General features: G+C 34.2%; 1 protein-coding gene across 7 annotated transcripts in view; it reads left to right on the forward strand.

The window, feature by feature from the left end:
- SNX14 (sorting nexin 14) overlaps positions 1 to 19,809 on the forward strand; it is a 67,250-nt gene that overhangs the window by 16,754 nt on the left and 30,687 nt on the right. For 5 of the 7 annotated variants that reach the window (XM_033428498.2, XM_033428504.2, XM_033428500.2 and 2 more), the window contains exons 5-15: positions 2,602 to 2,645; positions 4,888 to 4,975; positions 8,092 to 8,176; positions 12,917 to 13,073; positions 14,194 to 14,269; positions 15,427 to 15,471; positions 15,574 to 15,654; positions 15,755 to 15,869; positions 18,303 to 18,458; positions 18,818 to 18,942; positions 19,628 to 19,686. In XM_033428498.2, the coding sequence (XP_033284389.1) occupies positions 2,602 to 2,645; positions 4,888 to 4,975; positions 8,092 to 8,176; positions 12,917 to 13,073; positions 14,194 to 14,269; positions 15,427 to 15,471; positions 15,574 to 15,654; positions 15,755 to 15,869; positions 18,303 to 18,458; positions 18,818 to 18,942; positions 19,628 to 19,686 (1,031 nt within the window). The remainder of the gene's footprint in view (positions 1 to 2,601; positions 2,646 to 4,887; positions 4,976 to 8,091; positions 8,177 to 12,916; positions 13,074 to 14,193; positions 14,270 to 15,426; positions 15,472 to 15,573; positions 15,655 to 15,754; positions 15,870 to 18,302; positions 18,459 to 18,817; positions 18,943 to 19,627; positions 19,687 to 19,809) is intronic. The other 2 variants (XM_033428503.2, XM_033428501.2) reach the window with 2 other exon arrangements.

Genomic DNA, 19,809 nt, shown 5'->3' on the forward strand with positions numbered 1-19,809 from the left:
GCAGTTTTCCTTTTCATTTCTTCTGTAAGCTCTTTTTCATCCTTCAGATTCCCTGATTTAAGACTGTGCTGTCCAGTATAGTAGCCACTAGCCACATGCAGCTATTGATAAACACTTGAAATGTGTTAGTCCAGATTGAGATGTGCTGTATATGTAAAATACAGTAAAATATGTACTGGATTTTGAGGACTTAGTAAGGAAAAAGAAATGTAAAATATCCTATTATATACTTTATGTTGATTACATATATGATAATATTTTGGGTATATTGGGTTAAATAAGATATATCATAAAATTAACTTCACCTGTTTCTTTTTACTTTTTAAAAAACATAGCTACTAGAAAATTTGAAATTATATTTGTGGCTCACATTATATTTCTGTTGGGGAGAGTGCTGATTTGAGGTCTGTTGAAGACAAGACATCTAGGAAGAGTATTATTTGTAGTTTGACACTTCGTTTCTTTTTAAAAATTGAAAAAACTGATGTAAAGCTCTTAGCCTAGTGCCTGGCACATATTGGTGTTCAATAAATACTAGCTCCAATATTTAAAAATATTTTCTGAGATCTTGCTGTAGGCAGGAACTGGATTAGGCCCTAGGAATAAAAAGAGAAATCAGGTATGGTTCCTTTCTTCTGGGAACTTCAGTCTAGGAGGGGAGATAGCCATTTAAACAGACATATACAATATAATGTAATGCAGGCTATAATGGAAGAAATGTACAAGGTGTATCATTAGCACAGAGGACGAAGTGCATAACTGTTGAGAGGAGCAGTCAGGAAATATAACTAGAAGTTTATCAGCCTGATAGTGTGGGAAAAGGTATTTCAGGGTGTGGGAAGAGCTTTTGGAAAGAAAGAGGCTTTGAAACAAGGTGGAGTGTTCAGCAGACTGGAGGGTGAAATGCGAAGGAGGGTGTGGGCAACGAAGAGACCAGACTCTATTAGCTAGTATTTATCAATCACTTACTGTATAGTAGATATTGTACTAATCACTGTACTTGCATTATTCATGTAATCATACAGCCTATGAAGTAGGTGCTATTATTGATTTGATGGTTTTACCAAAGGAAGGGTTTAGAGAGTTTTAATAATTTTCTCAGGTATCATACTTAGTTGGTAGCAGAACTCAGTCTAAAACCCAGGACTGCCGTAGTTCTTAACTGATTTTTATATGGCCCTTTAGAAATCAGATCATCAGAAGACTTAAAAGGCCACGCTGAAGGAGTTTAATTGATCGGGAGTCAGTGATTTTCAAATTGTGTAACTAGAGTTTTCAGATGTGATTCACAGGATGCAGTGGGAGGTGAAAAGGAAGTGGATGGTCACAGGGGCTGGCAAGCAGCTTTCTCTCACCCCTTCACAATCAGTGCAGCTCCACTTGTCTTAACTTTGATATGTTGTGGTTTGATATATTGAGGGTTTCATGCAGCGGAGTGATGTGGTCAAATACATGTTTTAGATCACTTTGGCAGGTTTATGGAGGTTGGAGGGGAGCTAGCTTGGAAGGAGGGAGACTAGTTTAGAGGCTATTGCTATGTATAGGGATGAGAAGATGAGGACCTAAATAGTGGAGCTGTAGAAAAGAGCTACTTAGGATGTAAACTTAGTAGGGCTTCTGATTGAATTTGAGGGAATAATATAATAATAAGATGAAATGTTTAATGGTAAATTTTCTAGTCTCCTCTCTGTGTCCTAACACTGTCTATATGTATCTTATTTTTCCAGGTGATATCACTAATGCTTACTTTTTTAGTAAAAAGTCCAAATCTTGTTGCCTTAGTATTTAGAGAGTCCACAGTCTTGATTACTACTGCAGAGAAGGTATATAGTCAGATTAGATATATTGTTTCATTCCCTCCCTAGTGTTTTTTAAAGTTAATGCCCACTGCTACAAGTCCTTTTAAAAATTAAACTATACTGCTGCACCCAGGCTCAAGGAATGGAAGGTTTAACACCCAAGATTTCTTTTGTTTTGTTTTGTTACTCTTTCACATATAACTTGATTTTCAGTGTACAGCTAAAATTTTCACGAAGTGAGCATATTCATGTAGCCGGCCCCCAGATCAAGAAACAAAAACATTATTAGCACCCAGAAGTACCCCTCATGCTCCCTTCTGGTCACTATCCTCGCTTCAAAGATGATCACTGAAACCTAACTTTCACCCTTTATGTAAGTCTTATATATTTGTTTCTTCATTTTATTCTGGGAATACTGACTTACAGAGAGGGTTAGGAATGCAAAAGACTAGCCTATTATTTTCCTTATTTCCATAGAAATTTTTTGGTTCAGTGAAGCTTCAGAGTCAGAACAATTTAGGTTTTTAAAATTTTTTTTAAATTATAGGAATATTTAAAAATGTGTGTCATTCTAATAGTAATTTTTCTTTTTTATGGTTTTCAAAGTATTTTTTCATGTTTTCTTTCATCATCACAACATGTAAAGTTGACATATACATTTTGTCATGTGAAAGTGTGATATTAGATGTCAATATATGGGATACTAAACTTAGTTTTTATTATATATTTCTTAGTAGTAGAGTTTATTTTCCCAGAATGAGTTAACTAACTTGATTTTTCTTTGAAAATAATTTTTATGCAGGTTCTTGAATTAGTGTTGGAAAACTTCATTTACCCCTGGTACAGGTAAGCTCTTTCTATAAGACCTTTTTTCTATAGTATAGTGAATACCATTAAGTTAAGTGCTAATGATATGTTTTCAGTATAGGCCAGGATTTATCAATTTTGGCACTATTGACATTTTAGACCACGTAATTCTTTACTGTAGGGACCTGTACTGTGCCTTATAGGGTATTTAGCCGCACCCTGGCTTTTTCCTAGCGAATGCTGGTGGTATCCCTTCTTCCCCTAGTTGTGACCACCAAAAATGTCTTCAGAGATTGCCACATTTACCTGGGAGGCACAGTGGTCCCAGTTAAGAACCATTGATTAGGTCATCAATTAACAGTTTAGTGATAGCAAAGAGGAACTTAGGCTACTTTTTGAAAGAGAAGTAACTTGTAGAATTTCTTTTTTTTTTTAAATCATCTTTATTGGAGTATAATTGCTTTACAGTGTTGTGTTAGTTTCTGCTGTATAACAAACTGAATCAGCTATATGTATACATATATCCCCAAATCTTCTCCCTCTTGCGTCTCCCTCCCACCCTCCCTATCCCACCCCTCTAGGTGGTCACAAAGCACTGAGCTGATCTCCCTGTGCTATGCAGCTGCTTCCCACTAGCTATCTGTTTTATGTTTGGTAGTGTATATATGTCCATGCCACTCTCTCACTTCGTCCCAGCTTACCCTTCCCCCTCCCCGTGTCCTCAAGTAACTTGTAGAATTTCTCATGACTCCTAATTGTAGGAGTGATTTACTATTTTGTATGCACTTTTTACATTTGAAATAGTTGTACATTTACAGGAAAAATTTATATTCAGATATTTCATTAAATTGAAAGTTAATTTCAATAGACTTTTCCTGGAAAATTAATATGTTTTTTCCAAAGCAACTTTGTTTTTGGTGTCTGAGGTGGATGTACAAGTGCCCTATGCTTAGCAGGATATGGATCTGAAAAAAATATATAGTTTGACAATCAGAAATCCCAAGTTATATTATAAAACAGATGTTCCCTTACATAAGCATCATGTATTTAGTTATGTATTTGAACACTTAAACGCGTATGACTTACAGATGTAATATTTAATGATAACTACCCAAATTTTATATAGATTCAGTATATTTTGAATTTCCTAATTTAACAATGCTAGTAGGGGACTTCCCTGGTGGTCCAGTGGTTAGGACTCAGCGCTTTCACTGCTGTGGGGCTAGGTTCGATCCCTGATCAGGGAACTAAGATCCCACAAGTCACGTGGCATGGCCAGAAAAAAAAAAAATGCTAGTAGTTGAGTTGATCTATAGTGTATTAAAACAAATTTAATATTCAGTTTATATGGCATATTTTCCTGAAAAGCTTATATAAATTAATTTTTTACATTTGAGTCTGTCTTAAATATGGGGCATTTGCCATTTAAGTAAAGTTGATGGTGAGGCCTTTTGTAAAATGAATCCTGTTGTAAAACTTCCCCACTGCGACCCCACCCCACCCCTACGCCCACATTATGACTCTTCAGATATAAAATATGGCTGTATTTGTAAATGTTAAAGTCTGTATTTTCTCCTTTGATGCTGTGATATCCCCTTCCTTGGAGTTAATAGTGGAAAGCATGATTGATACAATTATCTTCCTTATTTTACCAAGGGACTTAACAGGTAGCATCATCTTCAAGTTCAGAATATCACCATTATACGTACCTTTCTTTCTTGCCTTTGATTAGGGAAGTATCCTTATTCTTCTAGGGACCTCAGGACTACAGGAAAACTCAGGAGAAGGTTGTCAAAATTTCTGTTTAAAAACAGTTGAGTTTCAGTTTATTTTCTTTTTCAAATAGAACACACACTTTTTTCCCTTACTTTTAGAATTAGTTTATATTATTAATCTAGAAATATTTAAACTAATTTAAAATTTAGTATGTAATTCTGTTGCTTCTCAAAATTATTCTTTGTTTTATTTCTTAGATATTTCTTTGATGATGTTTAGAAAATGATCTTAAAAATCTTAAAAATATGACCACGTACATGTGAATGTCTGCAGGGAAATATGTACTATAATTTAGTTAACAGTAATTGTGTCTTGTCACTAGAATTATGGGAGATTTCTATTCTTTGTACATTTCTTTTTTTCTCTACTGTAATGCATTATTTGTTAAAAAAAAGTAGCGTAAGTAAATGGAAGAAAGTCAGTTCTAGACTTTTCTTGTTTTCTAGAAGAGGAAGCTGTGTATTTCTTTGAACTTCTAAATGCTTGCTTTTCTCCTCAATTGAAGGGATGTAACAGATGATGAGTCCTTTGTTGATGAACTGAGAATTATATTACGGTTTTTTGCATCTGTCTTAATTCGAAGGATTCACAAGGTATATATTTATAATGAGAAATTTGGGAATTTCTATACTGTATGTATTTGTTCCTCACTTCTAATTTTTTAGATTAAAAGATAAATGGATTACTTTTGATTAATTGATCAATTTTGCTTTCTTTATTTTAATGTTTGGATATCTTGGTTTGTGGCAATTAGAAATAAAAAGACAATTAGAGAAAAAAAAATTCATGTTCCAGTTAGATGAATTTACTGAATACAGGGTAATGATTATGATCTACTTTTTAAAAAATTTCAAGCCATAGTTTGTTTATGTTTGAGTTTCTGTCTGTATATACTTAACAGTGTGTTGGCTGTAGACATAAATACTTGTCTACTGCCTTGTCAGTTTGATAGAATTGAACATATTGACAATAAATTGGCATATCGTATCTGCCATTAGTAAATAAAGATAAATCTTGTTAAATGTTTCTATACCTATTTGAGAAGTGAACAATACAGTCAAGTACTGTGGCAAAGATATGCAAAAATTATGAATAAGTAGTTCACAAAAGAAACATATAAAATGGCCAGTGAATATTTGAAAATATGTTGTCTCACATGAAATATAGTCTTTTGATGAGATACTGTTCTTTTGCCTATCAGGTTGGGAAAGGTAAAAAACATGATAATATCTAGTAGTGGTGATTGTGGGGAAACAGGCAAAGCAAGTACAAATTCAGATTGATGTAACTCTTACCCTGGAAGGCAGTTTGGTAATCTTTATTAAAAGACTTAAAAATGTCTGTGCTCCCAAATTTAATTCCATTGTTTTTCTTAGTATATTTTAAAGAAATAATCACAGTAGTTTGTAAAAATGTATGTTCAAAGATTCATTGCAGTATAGTTTATAATAAGGAAGTCTGAAAAGGAAAACATGTCCAGTGGTAGGATTGTTGGTTGATTGAATATAATACATGCTAACTATAAAATCCTTTCTGTAGTTTTTGTGATTGCTTGCTTTCATTTAGCATAATGTTTGTGATTGGTTGTTTTCACATAGCATAATATTTTCAAGGTTTATTCATGTTGTCATTTTGTAGCTATATCAGTACTTATTCTTTTTTATGTCTGAGTAATATTCTGTTGTATGGATATGCCACATTTTGTTCATGCATCCATCCATCCGTCAGTTGGCTATTATGAATAATGCTGCCATAGTGTTTGTGTATAGGTTTTCTCGGGAGGGAGGGGGTGGAATATTTGTTTTCATTTCTTTTGGGTTTACCTAGGAGTGTAATTGCTGGGTCAAGTGGTAACTCTGTGTTTAACTTTTGAGGAACTGTCAGATTGTTTTCCTAAGTGGCTGTACCACTTTGCATTCCCACCAGCAGTGTATGAGGGTTCTGATTTCTCCACATCCTTGCCAGAACTAGTTATTATCTCACTTTTTGATTCTAACCATGCTAGTGGGTGTGAAGTGGTATCTCATTGTGGCTTTGATTTGCCTTTCCCTATGACCAATGATGTCGAGCGTCCTTTCAGATGCTTATTGGCCATTTGTGTATCTTTTTTGGGGAGAAATGTGTATTCAAATTCTTTGCCCATTTTTTTAAACTGAGTTATTTGTCTTTTAATTGTTGAGATGTAAGAGTTCATTATCTATTCTGGGTATACTTCCTTCATCAGATATATGATTTTCAAATATTTTTTTCCACTTTCTGGATTGTTATGGTACATTTCATTTTATCTGTATACTGTCCTGGGAGATAAGTGGGTCATTATCATACCCATTTTATAGAAAGTTAGTAATATTCTTTGTCAAAGTGTCAGAGGTAGTTGATGGGCAAAAGATTAGGCCTGGGTCATGTCATTCCTAGTACAATGTTATATCCTTGATAACATGGCCTGACTAATGTAAATTGGGAGTTTGGGGATAATGAAAACAATCATTTAAGGTCCACAGTGGTTTTTTTTTTTTTTCTTTTTTTAATCAAAGTTTAGTGACAAACTCACTATTTTATCATTTTGATTTTGATCTGAAGTCTCTAAAATGGAACTTACAAGGGAAAATTTTCGTGCGTATTCTCAGAAGACAAGATTCCATAAAATATTTAAAAATGAAAACATCTTGTTTATTTGATAAATATATATATGAGACTAATTTATAATCACTGAGTACCAAGAGAGCAGGGATAAATGAAGAGTAATGTTATTTTGCAAAAAGGTGTGCTACTAGCAAAAACACCCCTCTTATTGAACATGTTTGATCTTATACAGCCAAAAGATATCTGTAATCTGCTCTGGGTTTTACTAGTAAATCACTAAAATTTGGGGGATTATGATCCATTACACTTACTAGATTTATCAGCTTGTGATGTTTTTCCTCTTTCTTAATGAGGAATTTAAAAAGAACTGAAAAGTTAACACAAAACAACACTATTGTGATGCAGTTTTCTCATGCCTTTGATAAAGGGAGAATATGATGTGTTGAGCTTTGTGATGGAAGCTAAGCCTGTTGAACTCCAATAAACATGCTTTTTGGTGGTGATTTACTTAATTTGCAGGGTTTTTTTTTTTTTTTTTTAGTTATTTTATTTTATGTCTCTTTTATGTGTGTACTTGTAAGCCCCCAGTCCTCTCTTACTAACCTACCATAGTCATTACAGTTTCCAGCCTTTAAGTTGAACAATACCTGTGGGGAATGATGAAACTTAATTTTATTCCAAAATAGAATGCTTCCATATATCTTGAAACCAGGATTTACCTTGTAAGCTGAATGAAAAGTTTATTTTCAAGTGACCTTAGTAAACACAAGTTTATAACCTCAAAGGGATGATAAAGTTACTTGAGATTTTTTTCTTGAATGCATTTAGAATGAACACATTAAAGAAATAAGTCAAGAATAAAGATGCTATTTTGTGAGAAAAATTTAGTGTATAGGGTATGCATATGAAGGTGTATTTTCATTACTGTTGTAGTAAAACGGTCTAAATTTACAGTTAGTATGATCCAAGAATGTAAAGTGCTTTTAAATTATATTTTTGAAAGATTCCCAATAATACCACTGATTTTTAAGATCATATGTTCCAATACCTTAAATACATTGTTCCTGCCATTGTAACTTAGTGATAATTATTTTAAAAGTTTTATTTTAATGTTGAATTTTTCTAGGTGGATATTCCATCTATTATCACCAAGAAACTATTAAAAGCAGCAATGAAGCATATAGAAGTGATCGTTAAAGCCAGTCAGAAAGGTAATACAAAGTTTTATGTTTCTTACACTGCTACAAAGTTTGAGTTTGTTTTTATATACCAGCTTTTACTTTAAATATCTAAGTCTGAGTACTGATAAATTAAGTGATATATTCACAGATGCTGTGAAAGTATTAGTTTAAACTGAAATCTCTTTCAGTAATTTGTTAACATATAAGTGATTTTGAGAACTCAAGAATCTATGAAAATTAAGGTACACTCGGATAATCTTTAGTTATATTATTGATGAATCTTGTCTTTTTTTGCATGGTAGTCTGTTGACTTCATTACCTCCTCTGAGGTGTCTTTCACATCTCTTCCCTCCTTTTTTCTTAATGATTTCAACAGTTTTGATGAAGCCTATCCTATTTATTGCTACTATGTTAATTTCACAATGCCACAATTCTGTTACCTGCCTACTTAAAAAAAAAAAAAAATTAGCGAGTGCTACAGAGTCAAAACTGTCCTATATTTTAAACCCTTTCCTATTTAGTCAAGTATTTTGATCTACTCTTGTCCTTCACTATGTATGATACTTTAGCCAGGATGACCTGTTTGCAGTTTCTTATGTGTATCCTGGCCTTTATACTGTCATGATGTACACATAGCATACATTCACCAAACGTTTGCTGATTGGATGAAACCTTCATTTGGGGGCTTTTCTTGCTCTTAGATCAAGCTGAAATATACCTTTTAAACAAAATTACTTATATGCTCTGTACTTAGTTCTTTGTGAAACTGAGATTTTCCTTGTATCTGCATTTGGTATTCTTCTTTGTCAGTGCTTCCCCAAGTATGTTCTGCAGAATACTACTCTATGTAGATGACTATGTAGAAGAAGTATCATGGTTATATTTTCTGGTAATTACTATGTATTGTATTCCTCTTCTGGAAATACCCAGTAAGTACTAGCATTCCAAAATATCTCAGTATTCCTGCAGCAAAGAAATAACTTTAACTTTTTTTAACCCAGCACATCCCAAACTCATTTGAGCATGGAACCAATTTTCCCTCCCTCATAATATCAGTTTGTATAATCACAGTATATTTGGGGAACTTGTAGAGTGGTAGTTAAATTATTAGTTTATTTGTCCTTTGGTATGAATAATTCCTCAGGTATGAGAAGCATTTCAAATTACATTTAAAAATTTTTCTGTGTTCATCTTATAATATTATAACAATTCAAGTTTTACCTTCAACATAGTTAAAAAGTGGAAGAGTTTAAATATGTATAATTTAATTGTTAAATTAAAAAAATTAACTTTTAAAATAATTGTCCTGTCACTGGCAAAAACACACCAGAAGATAGTAACTTTGTTGTAGCCATTTTGTTAAGGCTACTGTACTGTCAGAAAAAAATATAGAAAAGTGTTTTTTTTTTTATTAGTAAACTTTACTTTTTAGAGCAGTTTTAAGTTTACAGAAAAACTGAGCAGAAATTATAGAGAGTTCCCATATATTTCCCCCCTTCCCTATTATTAACACCTTGCATTGGTTGGTACATTTGTTACAATTGATATGCCAGTACTGAGACATTATTATTAACTAAAGTCCATAGTTTTTTTTTGTTTTTTTTGTGGTACGCGGGCCTCTCACTGTTGTGGCCTCTCCCGTTGCGGAGCACAGGCTCCGGACGCGCAGGCTCAGTGGCCATGGCTCATGGGCCCAGCCTCTCCACGGCATGTGGGATCCTCCCAGACTGGGGCACGAACCCGTGTCCTCTGCATTGGCAGGCGGACTCTCAACCACTGTGCCACCAGGGAAGCCCCATAGTTTTTATTAGGGTTTTACTCTTCATATTGTACATTCTGTGGATTCTGACAAATGCTTAATGCCATGTATCCATCAACACAACATCATACTGAATAGTTTCACTGCACCCCCCGCCCCCTGTGTTTCACCTATTTATCCCTCCCTCCTTCCTTCATGAACCCCTAGCAACCACTGATCTTTTTACTCTTTCTACAGCTTTGCCTTTTCCAGATGTCATATAGTTGGAATCATACTGTAGCCTTTTCAGACTGTAGCCTTTTCTTTCATTTAGAACTATCATTTAAGGCTCCTCCATGTCTTTTTGTGGAGTTGATAGCTCATTTCTTTTTATTGCTCAATTATATTCCATTGTACAGATGTACCACAGTTTGTTTATCCATTCATCTTTTGAAGGATATCTTGGTTGCTTCTAAATTTTGGCAATTATGAATAAAGCTGCTATAAATATTTATGTGCAGGTTTTTGTGTGGGAAAATTATTTTTAATATGGTCTTAATTTTGTTGTAAAGACAAACACTTTGAACTCAGGATATGAGTAAATTGAGTCTTTTATTTTTATTTATTTTTATTTTTGTGGTACACGGGCCTCTCACTGTTGCGGCCTCTCCCGTTGCGGAGCACAGGCTCTGGATGCGCAGACTCAGCGGCCATGGCTCACGGGCCCAGCCGCTCCGCGGCATGTGGGATCTTCCCGGACCAGGGCACGAACCCGTGTCCCCTGCATCGGCAGGCGGACTCTCAACCACTGCGCCACCAGGGAAGCCCTATTTTTATTTTTCAATTGATCAGTTTAATAAAATATCCAAGTTATTTTGTTTCTGTGAAAGTGCTGTCATATATATAGACCAGTTTGACTGAAATTTATCCTTGAGTCTTTGCAAGAGAGGGGTTGCTAAATTGCTACTATTCATGCAAAAAATGGTCCTCAATTACAAAATCAGCATAAAATGCTAGATTGGATTCATTAATGACATTGTAATTAATGAATTCCATAGAATTAAAAGGCCAGAGGATTAGAAGGACTGCATTTTATCCAAAGGTCCTGGTGTTCTAAATATTATAACAGTGAATTAGACTTGTAAAAAAGGTTTTCAGGTTTTTGATTTTTCTTCTCTTTCATGCATGAATTTGTTTTCTAAATTCTTTGGCTCCACAATTGTGTATATTCAGGAAATTAAAGGTTCAGCTCTTTATACATATTCATTTTTACTTTCCTGGTGTTCTCTCCTTAACCTGCCTCTTGAGAGTAGGAATTACAAAGAAGTTTTCTATGTAAGTCCTTCTATCACCCTTAGAAATGTTGAAAATATATACATTAGAAGCATTGGTTTAATTTAAATTCAGTAGTAATTGAAGGATCTTATATCAGTCTTTCACCCTGAAGTTATCTCTTTGTTGTGGATTCTGGGGACTTTTCCTTTTGTGGTCTGAAAACTGCCCACTAATTAGACAGGAGATATACTGGTGATTAGTGGGGATTAATCCATGCCCCGTTTTTCAGCATCTATATATTATGTGTGAATGCTTAATTGCACCAGATATTATAATTACTTGTGCATTTTGCATGGCAGCTTTTTCAGTGTTAACTATTTAATGACTGTTTACTGAGGTGGAAACTGAGACTCAAAGGGATTATATCATTTAACATCATCAGTTAATAAAGAAGTAGAATTGGGATTTAGCATAGCTTAGTCTTCTTATTTTAAATCCCTGCTCATGATATAAATTTTTAAAAGACCTGTACCCCAAATTCTTGGGGCAAAATGCATGGTAAACTATTGTATAATGATAAAATAAAGTACATTCTTATAAAAACTATGTCCTTGTTTGCCAGTCCTTCTTTTATACCTCTGGCACAGGTAGCCTTTATTTACTTTCTTAGTTCTTACACCATTAGAATGTATGTTTTGGCTTTTCTTTGGTAAATATGCTTGCATTCTGTCAATGAAAATAGAAATAAATTGTAAAAAATAAATGCCATTTGAATTAGGGTTAAGATTCCCTTCACAGACTCCATGATTTTAAAACTTGGCTCAGAATGCAAATAGGGGAGAAAGCATGACTTGTTTTTCTCCTGCTCCTTTTTAAAGTATTAGTTTAGTGTTTGGCCTTTTAAGAAAGCTTTTTGTTAGTGTAACTTTTATCATCAGTTAATGTTTATTAAGTAATCTAACTTCATGGACTTCCACCATATACAGTTCTGTACCTTTTGTGTCCTGTACTGTGGGCAGAAGATGCAGAACTGAACCAAGGAAGCCAGTTTCTATACTCTAATTTCTTCAAAGGGTTACCTGAATGATTTTGACTAGAACTTTAAGAGGGATTTTTGTTTGTTTGTTTTTTGTTTTGTTTTGTTTTGTTTTGTTTTTTGCCGTACGCGGGCCTCTCACTGTTGTGGCCTCTCCCGCTGCGGAGCACAGGGTCCGGACACGCAGGCTCAGTGGCCATGGCTCACGGGCCCAGCCGCTCCGTGGCATGTGGGATCTTCCCGGACCGGGGCACGAACCCATGTCCCCTGCATCGGCAGGCGGACTCCCAACCACTGTGCTACCAGGGAAGCCCTAAGAGGGATTTTTAAAATATTTGCAGGGGATGAACAGAATGTAACGTTTGATAACAAAAGCTTTGTGTGTGCTAGAAGATGTTTTCTTTAGTTTTTTCCACTTTAAGCAATTTGCTTTTCTTTAATATACTTTGTAATGACCTGAGTTTAAAGTTTTGTTTACCAAGGGTGAAAGGCTTTTTTATCAATTAATTTTGAATAATTAAAAAACTTCCAGCAAAGAGGAAACTTATTTTCTTTATATCCTTTTTGTGAAAAATTTCCCAGTAGAATACATATTGGAAAGAAAGGAAGGCTAAGAAAGGAATGGCTATGTTAAATTAATTTGTATTTGTTAGTGGAAATGGCTGAAGTTATTTAACATTGTTAACTTCTTCCAATATTTATTTTTTATCTCTATTTATAGTAGAAAATACAGAGTTTTTACAGCAAGCTGCTTTAGAAGAATATGGTCCGGAGCTTCATGTGGCTTTGAGGAGTCGAAGAGATGAATTACATTATTTAAGGAAACTTACTGAACTACTTTTTCCTTATATTTTGCCTCCGAAAGCAACAGACTGCAGGTATAAATAGACTAGAAAATGTCATAGCATACCATACCGTATGTATATTGCTATTCTTGATCATAATAGGAATACACTAAAACTTGAGATTAGGCTATGATATAATTTTTCATTTAAGAAATATAATTTATCAGGTCTTAAAATGCCATTTTAGGTACTAAGCATTCATGATGTATTGTGTTGCTAAGAATTTTTTCTTGGAAATTGATCGTAGGAAATCAAAGACAAATGTAAAAAATTAATTGTCTTACTTGAGATCATTATACTTTATTACTTCCTTGGTGTTCCTTTTAAAAGACATGCATATTATTATTCACTGGCAGAAACACTTTGAACAAATTATACAGACAAGTTTGGGTTTTAAGGTATTCACCTGGGAAGTATAGTTAGAGGTCGTTTAGTCCAGCCTCCCTTATTTCCTAAAGAGCACGTTTAGATTATTCCATAAAGTTACCTCTTTACTCTTATCCTAATAATCCTTAGAGAAAAAGACCATGGCTTATTTTTATTTATTTAAATTGAAGTATAATTTATAACGTTAAATTAGTTTCAGGTGTACAACTTAGTAATTCAATATTTTTATAGATTATACTCCATTTAGAGTTATTACAAAATAATGGCTATATTTCCCTGTGCTGTACAATACATACAACCATGGCTTATTTTTAGTGATGTACTTTAAATATTACTTTATTGTCTTTAAAATTTTTAATTAAATTTAAAAAATATTTTAATTAAAATGTTTTTACTTTAAACAAATTGTTTTATAATAATTTAAATTAATTATAAAAATTATACTGTTACAGGTATTAGGTTTTACATATTAATTTATTATATGTAAAATTTTCATATTTGAGGTGGTGTTTTTCTAATGCTCACTCAGGTTCCTCCTGCTGAGGAAATGCTTTCTTCCTCTTCAGTAGTATTCTCTTTTAGCCAGTTAAGGGCTCTGGGTGCGGTCTGTGAACCAGTAGCATGAGCGTTACTTGGGGGCTTGTTAGAGGTGGCGGAATCTCAGGGCATCCCCAGACCTACTGATCATAGTCTGCATAATAACAAGGTTCCCAGGTAAGAACTGATGTAAATCACTAAATATGTACAATATTGTTCCTTTTTCCAGATCCCTGACCTTACTTTTAAGAGAGATTCTCTCTGGTTCAGTGTTCCTCCCTTCTTTGGATTTCCTAGCTGATCCAGTAAGACGTAAAAAACATTTTTTTCTTTAATTGTGATAAGATACATAAAATATAAAATTTACCATCTTAAATGTTTTTCTATGTACAGTTCAGTGGTATTAAATACATTTATATTGTTGAGCAACCACCACCATTACTTATCTCCAGAACTCTTTTTATCTTGTAAAACTGAAACTCTGTACCCATGTAAACAGTAATTCTCTATTCCTCCTGGCCCCTGGCAACTCTACTTCCTGATTGTACTTTCTGTCTCTATGAATTTGACTACTCTAGTTAGCACATATTAGTAGAATGATGCAGTATTTGCAGTATTTGGCTTATTTTACTTAGCATAATATCCTCAGTGTTCATCTGCATTGTAGCATATATCAGAATTCCCTTCCTTTTCAAGGCTGAGTAATATTTCATTTTAGGTATATGTTACATTTTGCTTATTCATTCATCTATTGATGGATACTTGGGCTGCTTTTACTTTTGATCCAGTAAGATTTTGAAGAAATAGGGATAATTGATAAATGTTTTGAATGCCAAAGTCAGAATAACTTTTCTTTTCCCATTTTCACAAAAGTTGAGAACCCTGTATCGTAGATTTTGTTTTTAAGATTTATTTATTATTTATTTATTTTATTTATTTTTGGCTGCATTGGGTCTTAGTTGCGGCACGCGGGATCTTTGTTGAGGCATGTGGGATCTTTCGTTGTGCTGCATGGGCTCTTCATTGCGGTGCGTGGGCTTCTCTCTGGTTGTGGCATGTGGGTTTTCTCTCTTTAGTGGTGGCGCGCAGGCTCCAGGGCGTGTGGGCTCTGTAGTTTGTGGTATGCAGGCTCTCTAGTTGAGGTGGTTGAGCTCAGTAGTTGTGGTGCATGGGCTTAGTTGCCCTGTGGCATGTGGGATCTTCCCGGACCAGGGATTGAACCCGTGTCCCCTGCATTGGAAGGTGGATTCTTTACCACTGGACCACCAGGGAAGTCCGAAGAACCCTGTATTGTAGATTTTTAAAAAGCCCCTCTGTATTACATAAGTGCAGATGCTTTGCCACTGCTCCATTTGTTTCTTCATTTTTCCAGAAACTTTCATAATATGATAAAAGCTTTGAGAATTCTGGGCAGAACGCGGTAATGGATTTATTTTGATCCTTGTTTATTATTTTCCATTAGGATACTGTGAATCATTTGCTTATCATCTTCATAGATGACAGTCCAGTGAGTATTGAACGTGTTAGAAAGTACTTCAGATTGCATTGAGTTTTGATTCACATCTGTAAAATCAAATGACATGTTACTGAATTAATTCTTTCTTCAAAGCCTGAAAAAGCAACTGAACCACCTTCCCCTTTGGTTCCATTCTTGCAGAAATTTGCAGAACCTAGAAATAAAAAACCATCTGTAAGTATTTTCGGCAATAACTTATATTACTTTTGATATAAACAATTTTATCATGTATTTACATAGCTCTAACTTACTCTTTCTCCCATGTTGTATCAAGGTGCTGAAGTTAGAATTGAAGCAAATCAGAGAGCAACAAGATCTCTTATTTCGGTTTATGAACTTTCTGAAACAAGAAGGAGCAGTGCACGTGTTGCAAATTTGTCTGACTGTGGGTGAGGCTTATCTGTGTACTTTACAAAAGTCATTGTTAAACTTTGTCATATGTTTGACTGTTTAGATCAGATGTTGTAGCTGTCATCTGTTATTGTACTAAATTTCATTTGCTAGATACTCTAAGAGTACCTGTGAGTTATCTCTCAAGTGTCCACTTCTTTCCACATTGGAACATAATCTGTAACTGACTTCAACCAAATCCTCTTAGCAGAAAAATAACTGCCAAAAATTCAGAATAATGAAAATATGTTAAAGACCCAGTCATTAGCACTTTGTCACAGTTTTTATTAAGGATTATTTTGATTCAATAATCAAATACAAAAATGTTTTATTTTGGCTAGAAGCTCTATAACGTTTTACATTATTAGATTTAGAGACACTGTGTGGACTCTGTGAGCAGACTAATTTTTTAATGTACCTAATTTCTTTTTTAAATATAGCTTTTTAAAAATTGAGGTATAATTTACAGTGAAACTCATAGAACTTAAATATACAGTTTAATCAGTTTTGACAAATCTGCACTCTTTATAACCTACAAACCTACACCTTTATTGAGATAAAGACCATTTCCATCACCCTAGAAAGTTCCCTTAGGGCCCTTCCCAAATGATCCACCCCTGCTCCCACTCCTTCCAAAGCAATCACTGATCTCATTTCTCTCACCACAGATTAATTTTGCCTGTACAGTTTCCTTATATAAATGGAATCTCATAGTATGTACTCTTTTGTGCCTGGCTTCATTGATTGAGGATAGTGCTTTTTAAGATTGAATCATGGTGTTGTGTAGATGAGTGGTTTGCTCTTTTTTATTGCTATGTGTAGTATTCTTTTGTATGAGGATACCACTCTTTCTTTATTCATTCTCCTTGTAGATGGCTATCTGGACTGCTTCCACTTTTGGGCTATTCTGAATAAAGCTGCTGTGCACATTCTTACACACACACACACATATTTTGGCCCCGATAGTTATTGGCATATTTACTTTTCTGGTGGTCTTTATTTTTTTCTGCAGAACCGGTTTCTATATCATTTTCCTTCTGCTGAAGTACTTTTTTTTTTTTTTTTTTTTTTTTGCATTTCTTATAGTACCATTCAGCTGGGGGTAAATTCTCTTAACTTTTGTCTGAAAAGATGTTATTTTATATTCATTTTAAAAGGATATTTTTACCAAATATAAAATTTTAGGTTGATGGGTTTTTTTCATTCAACATTCTAATTCTAAATCATTCTTCCATTACCTTTTGAACAGCACCATTGTTTCTCAGGAGAAATTAACTTCCATTCTTATGTTTGTTCCCCTGTATGTATGTCCCTTTTCTCCCTGATTGGTTTTTCAGTTTTCTCTTTGGGGGTTTCAGCAATTTGACTGTAATGTGTAGTTTAAAAAAAATTTATTCTGCTCGAATTTTACTTGAATGTTGGTGTTTTTCATCATTTTTGAAAATTCTTGGCTGTTACCTCTTCAAGTATTCTGCCTTATTTTCTCTCTCCTTTCTTTTTGAGACTCCAATTATATGAATTTGCTATCATCCCAAAGATCTTATATGTTCTCTTCCAGTTTTTTCTTTTTTTAAAAACTCCTTCCTTACCTCACTGGGTTTCAGTTTGGATAATTAAGAATTAAGGGGTAAGCTTCCATACTACCTCTTGTAGTAAAAAAAAAAAAAAGGGCAGTCAAGGACTTCCCTGGTGGCGCAGTGGTTGAGAGTCCGCCTGCCGATGCAGGGGACACGGGTTCGTGCCCCGGTCCGGGAGGATCCCACATGCCGTGGAGCGGCTGGGCCCGTGAGCCATGGCCGCTGAGCCTGCGCGTCCGGAGCCTGTGCTCCGCAACGGGAGAGGCCACAACAGTGAGAGGCCCGCGTACCGCAAAAAAAAAAAAAAAAAAAAAAAAAAAAAAAAAAATGGTAGTCAATATTTTGGCTTTCCTAATGCTGTTCTTTCACATTTTAGGAAAAAAAGATTGATTTGTTCAGACTCTGAGCTCCATCACTAGTCTACAGCCTCCATGATGGACAGAAATATTGTTTAAAAACATTGGGACTAAAAAAAGCCTTAGTTTTCACTGTTATTTAGGGAATCAAATTTCAAAATATTAAAGACCCTTGGTATAAGAAATTAATCCAATATGTTCTTTAAACAGAATTTTACAAGTGTGTTTATTATTCTAAATTTTAGAAAATTTGTATTGCTATGGAAATATTTATGCATTTTATATTCGTATATAAAATATTTGATTGAGCTTCTCTTTCATCTCAGCAGTTGTTTTACTCCCAATTAAATCTTTTTAAAAATCTTAAAATGATGAGTAGATTGCTTATATTTGCTGCTTTTAATATTGATCACAATTAGAGTGGGAACATGAAGTTTTCATTGAGTAGTTTTATTCTATGAAAATAATTCTTTTTTTTTATTCTTTCTGAATTTGCTAGAGGAATTCAATGACAGAATTTTGCGACCAGAGTTATCAAATGATGAAATGCTGTCTCTTCATGAAGAGTTGCAAAAGATTTATAAAACATATTGTTTGGATGAAAGTATTGACAAAATTCGATTTGATCCCTTCATTGTAGAAGAGATTCAAAAAAGTAAGTAAAAGATGAGGATGAATTCTGTAGCTCTTTTACTCTTTTCAGAGTTTTCTCTTGTATTCCCTGCTTATTGCAACAGCTGTGTGAGATACACAGGCAGGCATTATCCTATTTTACTAACAAGATGAAAGCTTTGATGAAGAAACTTATTCACAATTCACATAACTAATACTTGCCAGAACTGGAGCTTGGTTGTTCTAATTCCTCTCTAGTGTGATCTGTACCTTACAGTGGATTTTCTGCAAAACAGTCTTAGTATTGTTTGTATGCTCTTTTCACTGTAATGAACTTTAAACTAATATATAATGTATTTGTGCTTTTCATAAACAATTTTTGCAATATAATTTTTTTAACAGTTGCTGAAGGCCCATATATAGATGTTGTGAAACTTCAGACTATGAGATGTCTTTTTGAAGCATATGAACATGTACTTTCTCTCTTGGAAAATGTGTTTACTCCTATGTTTTGCCACAGTGATGAGGTTAGTCAAAATATTAATCTTGTTTGAAGATTTTTCCTCAAAATTTATTAGTGGCTTTGATAACGTTACATGAGTAATGCAAATAACAAAATAAACAGGAAAATAAAACATGGTTAATTAAGAAAATGAATACTATTTTCCACTACATAAGTTAATGGAGATTAGAAGTTGGTTATAACAACAATTCTTAATACCAAAACCATGTTTGTATATATGTGACTAGAAGATTGCAACCAAATTGGTCTATCTGATTTGCCATATGCCTGAGTGGCTTTGTAGTGGTGATGCAGAAACCCCATTCTTCTTCTTTTTAAAATATTTATTTATTTATTTATTTGGCTGAGCTGGGTCTTAGTTGCGGCACGCACGATCTTTAGTTGCAGCATGCAGGATCTAGTTCCCTGATCAGGGATCGAACCCGGGTCCCCTGCATTGGGAACACAGAGTCTTAACCGCTGGACCACCAGGGAAGTCCCCCATTCTTCTTGTATATACGTTATTTACAGACTTGTAGAAGTCAAGTGGCTTGAATACCTCCATTTGCAATATCTTAATCCTTACTCTGTTTGACTGTGGTTGTATTCACTTGATTTAAGTAATGTTTCCTTTAAGCTCAAATCAGTAAGGTGAAGTAGCAAGTTTCAATATCAAATATTGGTTTAATAAATCATAATTATTTTTTAAGTATTTCAGACAACTTTTAAGAGGTGCAGAATCACCAACACGCAATTCAAAACTCAACAGGTAGGTATATTCAATCATATATATGTTTTTCTTTTTTTTGGTTCTTGTTGACGCTAATCATTCTGTGATAACATCATTATCTTTATTAATCTGGTTTCCTTGCTACATAAGTAGACAGGATTA

This window comes from Orcinus orca, chromosome 12 (genome assembly GCF_937001465.1).
Source record: "Orcinus orca chromosome 12, mOrcOrc1.1, whole genome shotgun sequence".
NCBI lineage: Eukaryota > Metazoa > Chordata > Mammalia > Artiodactyla > Delphinidae > Orcinus > Orcinus orca.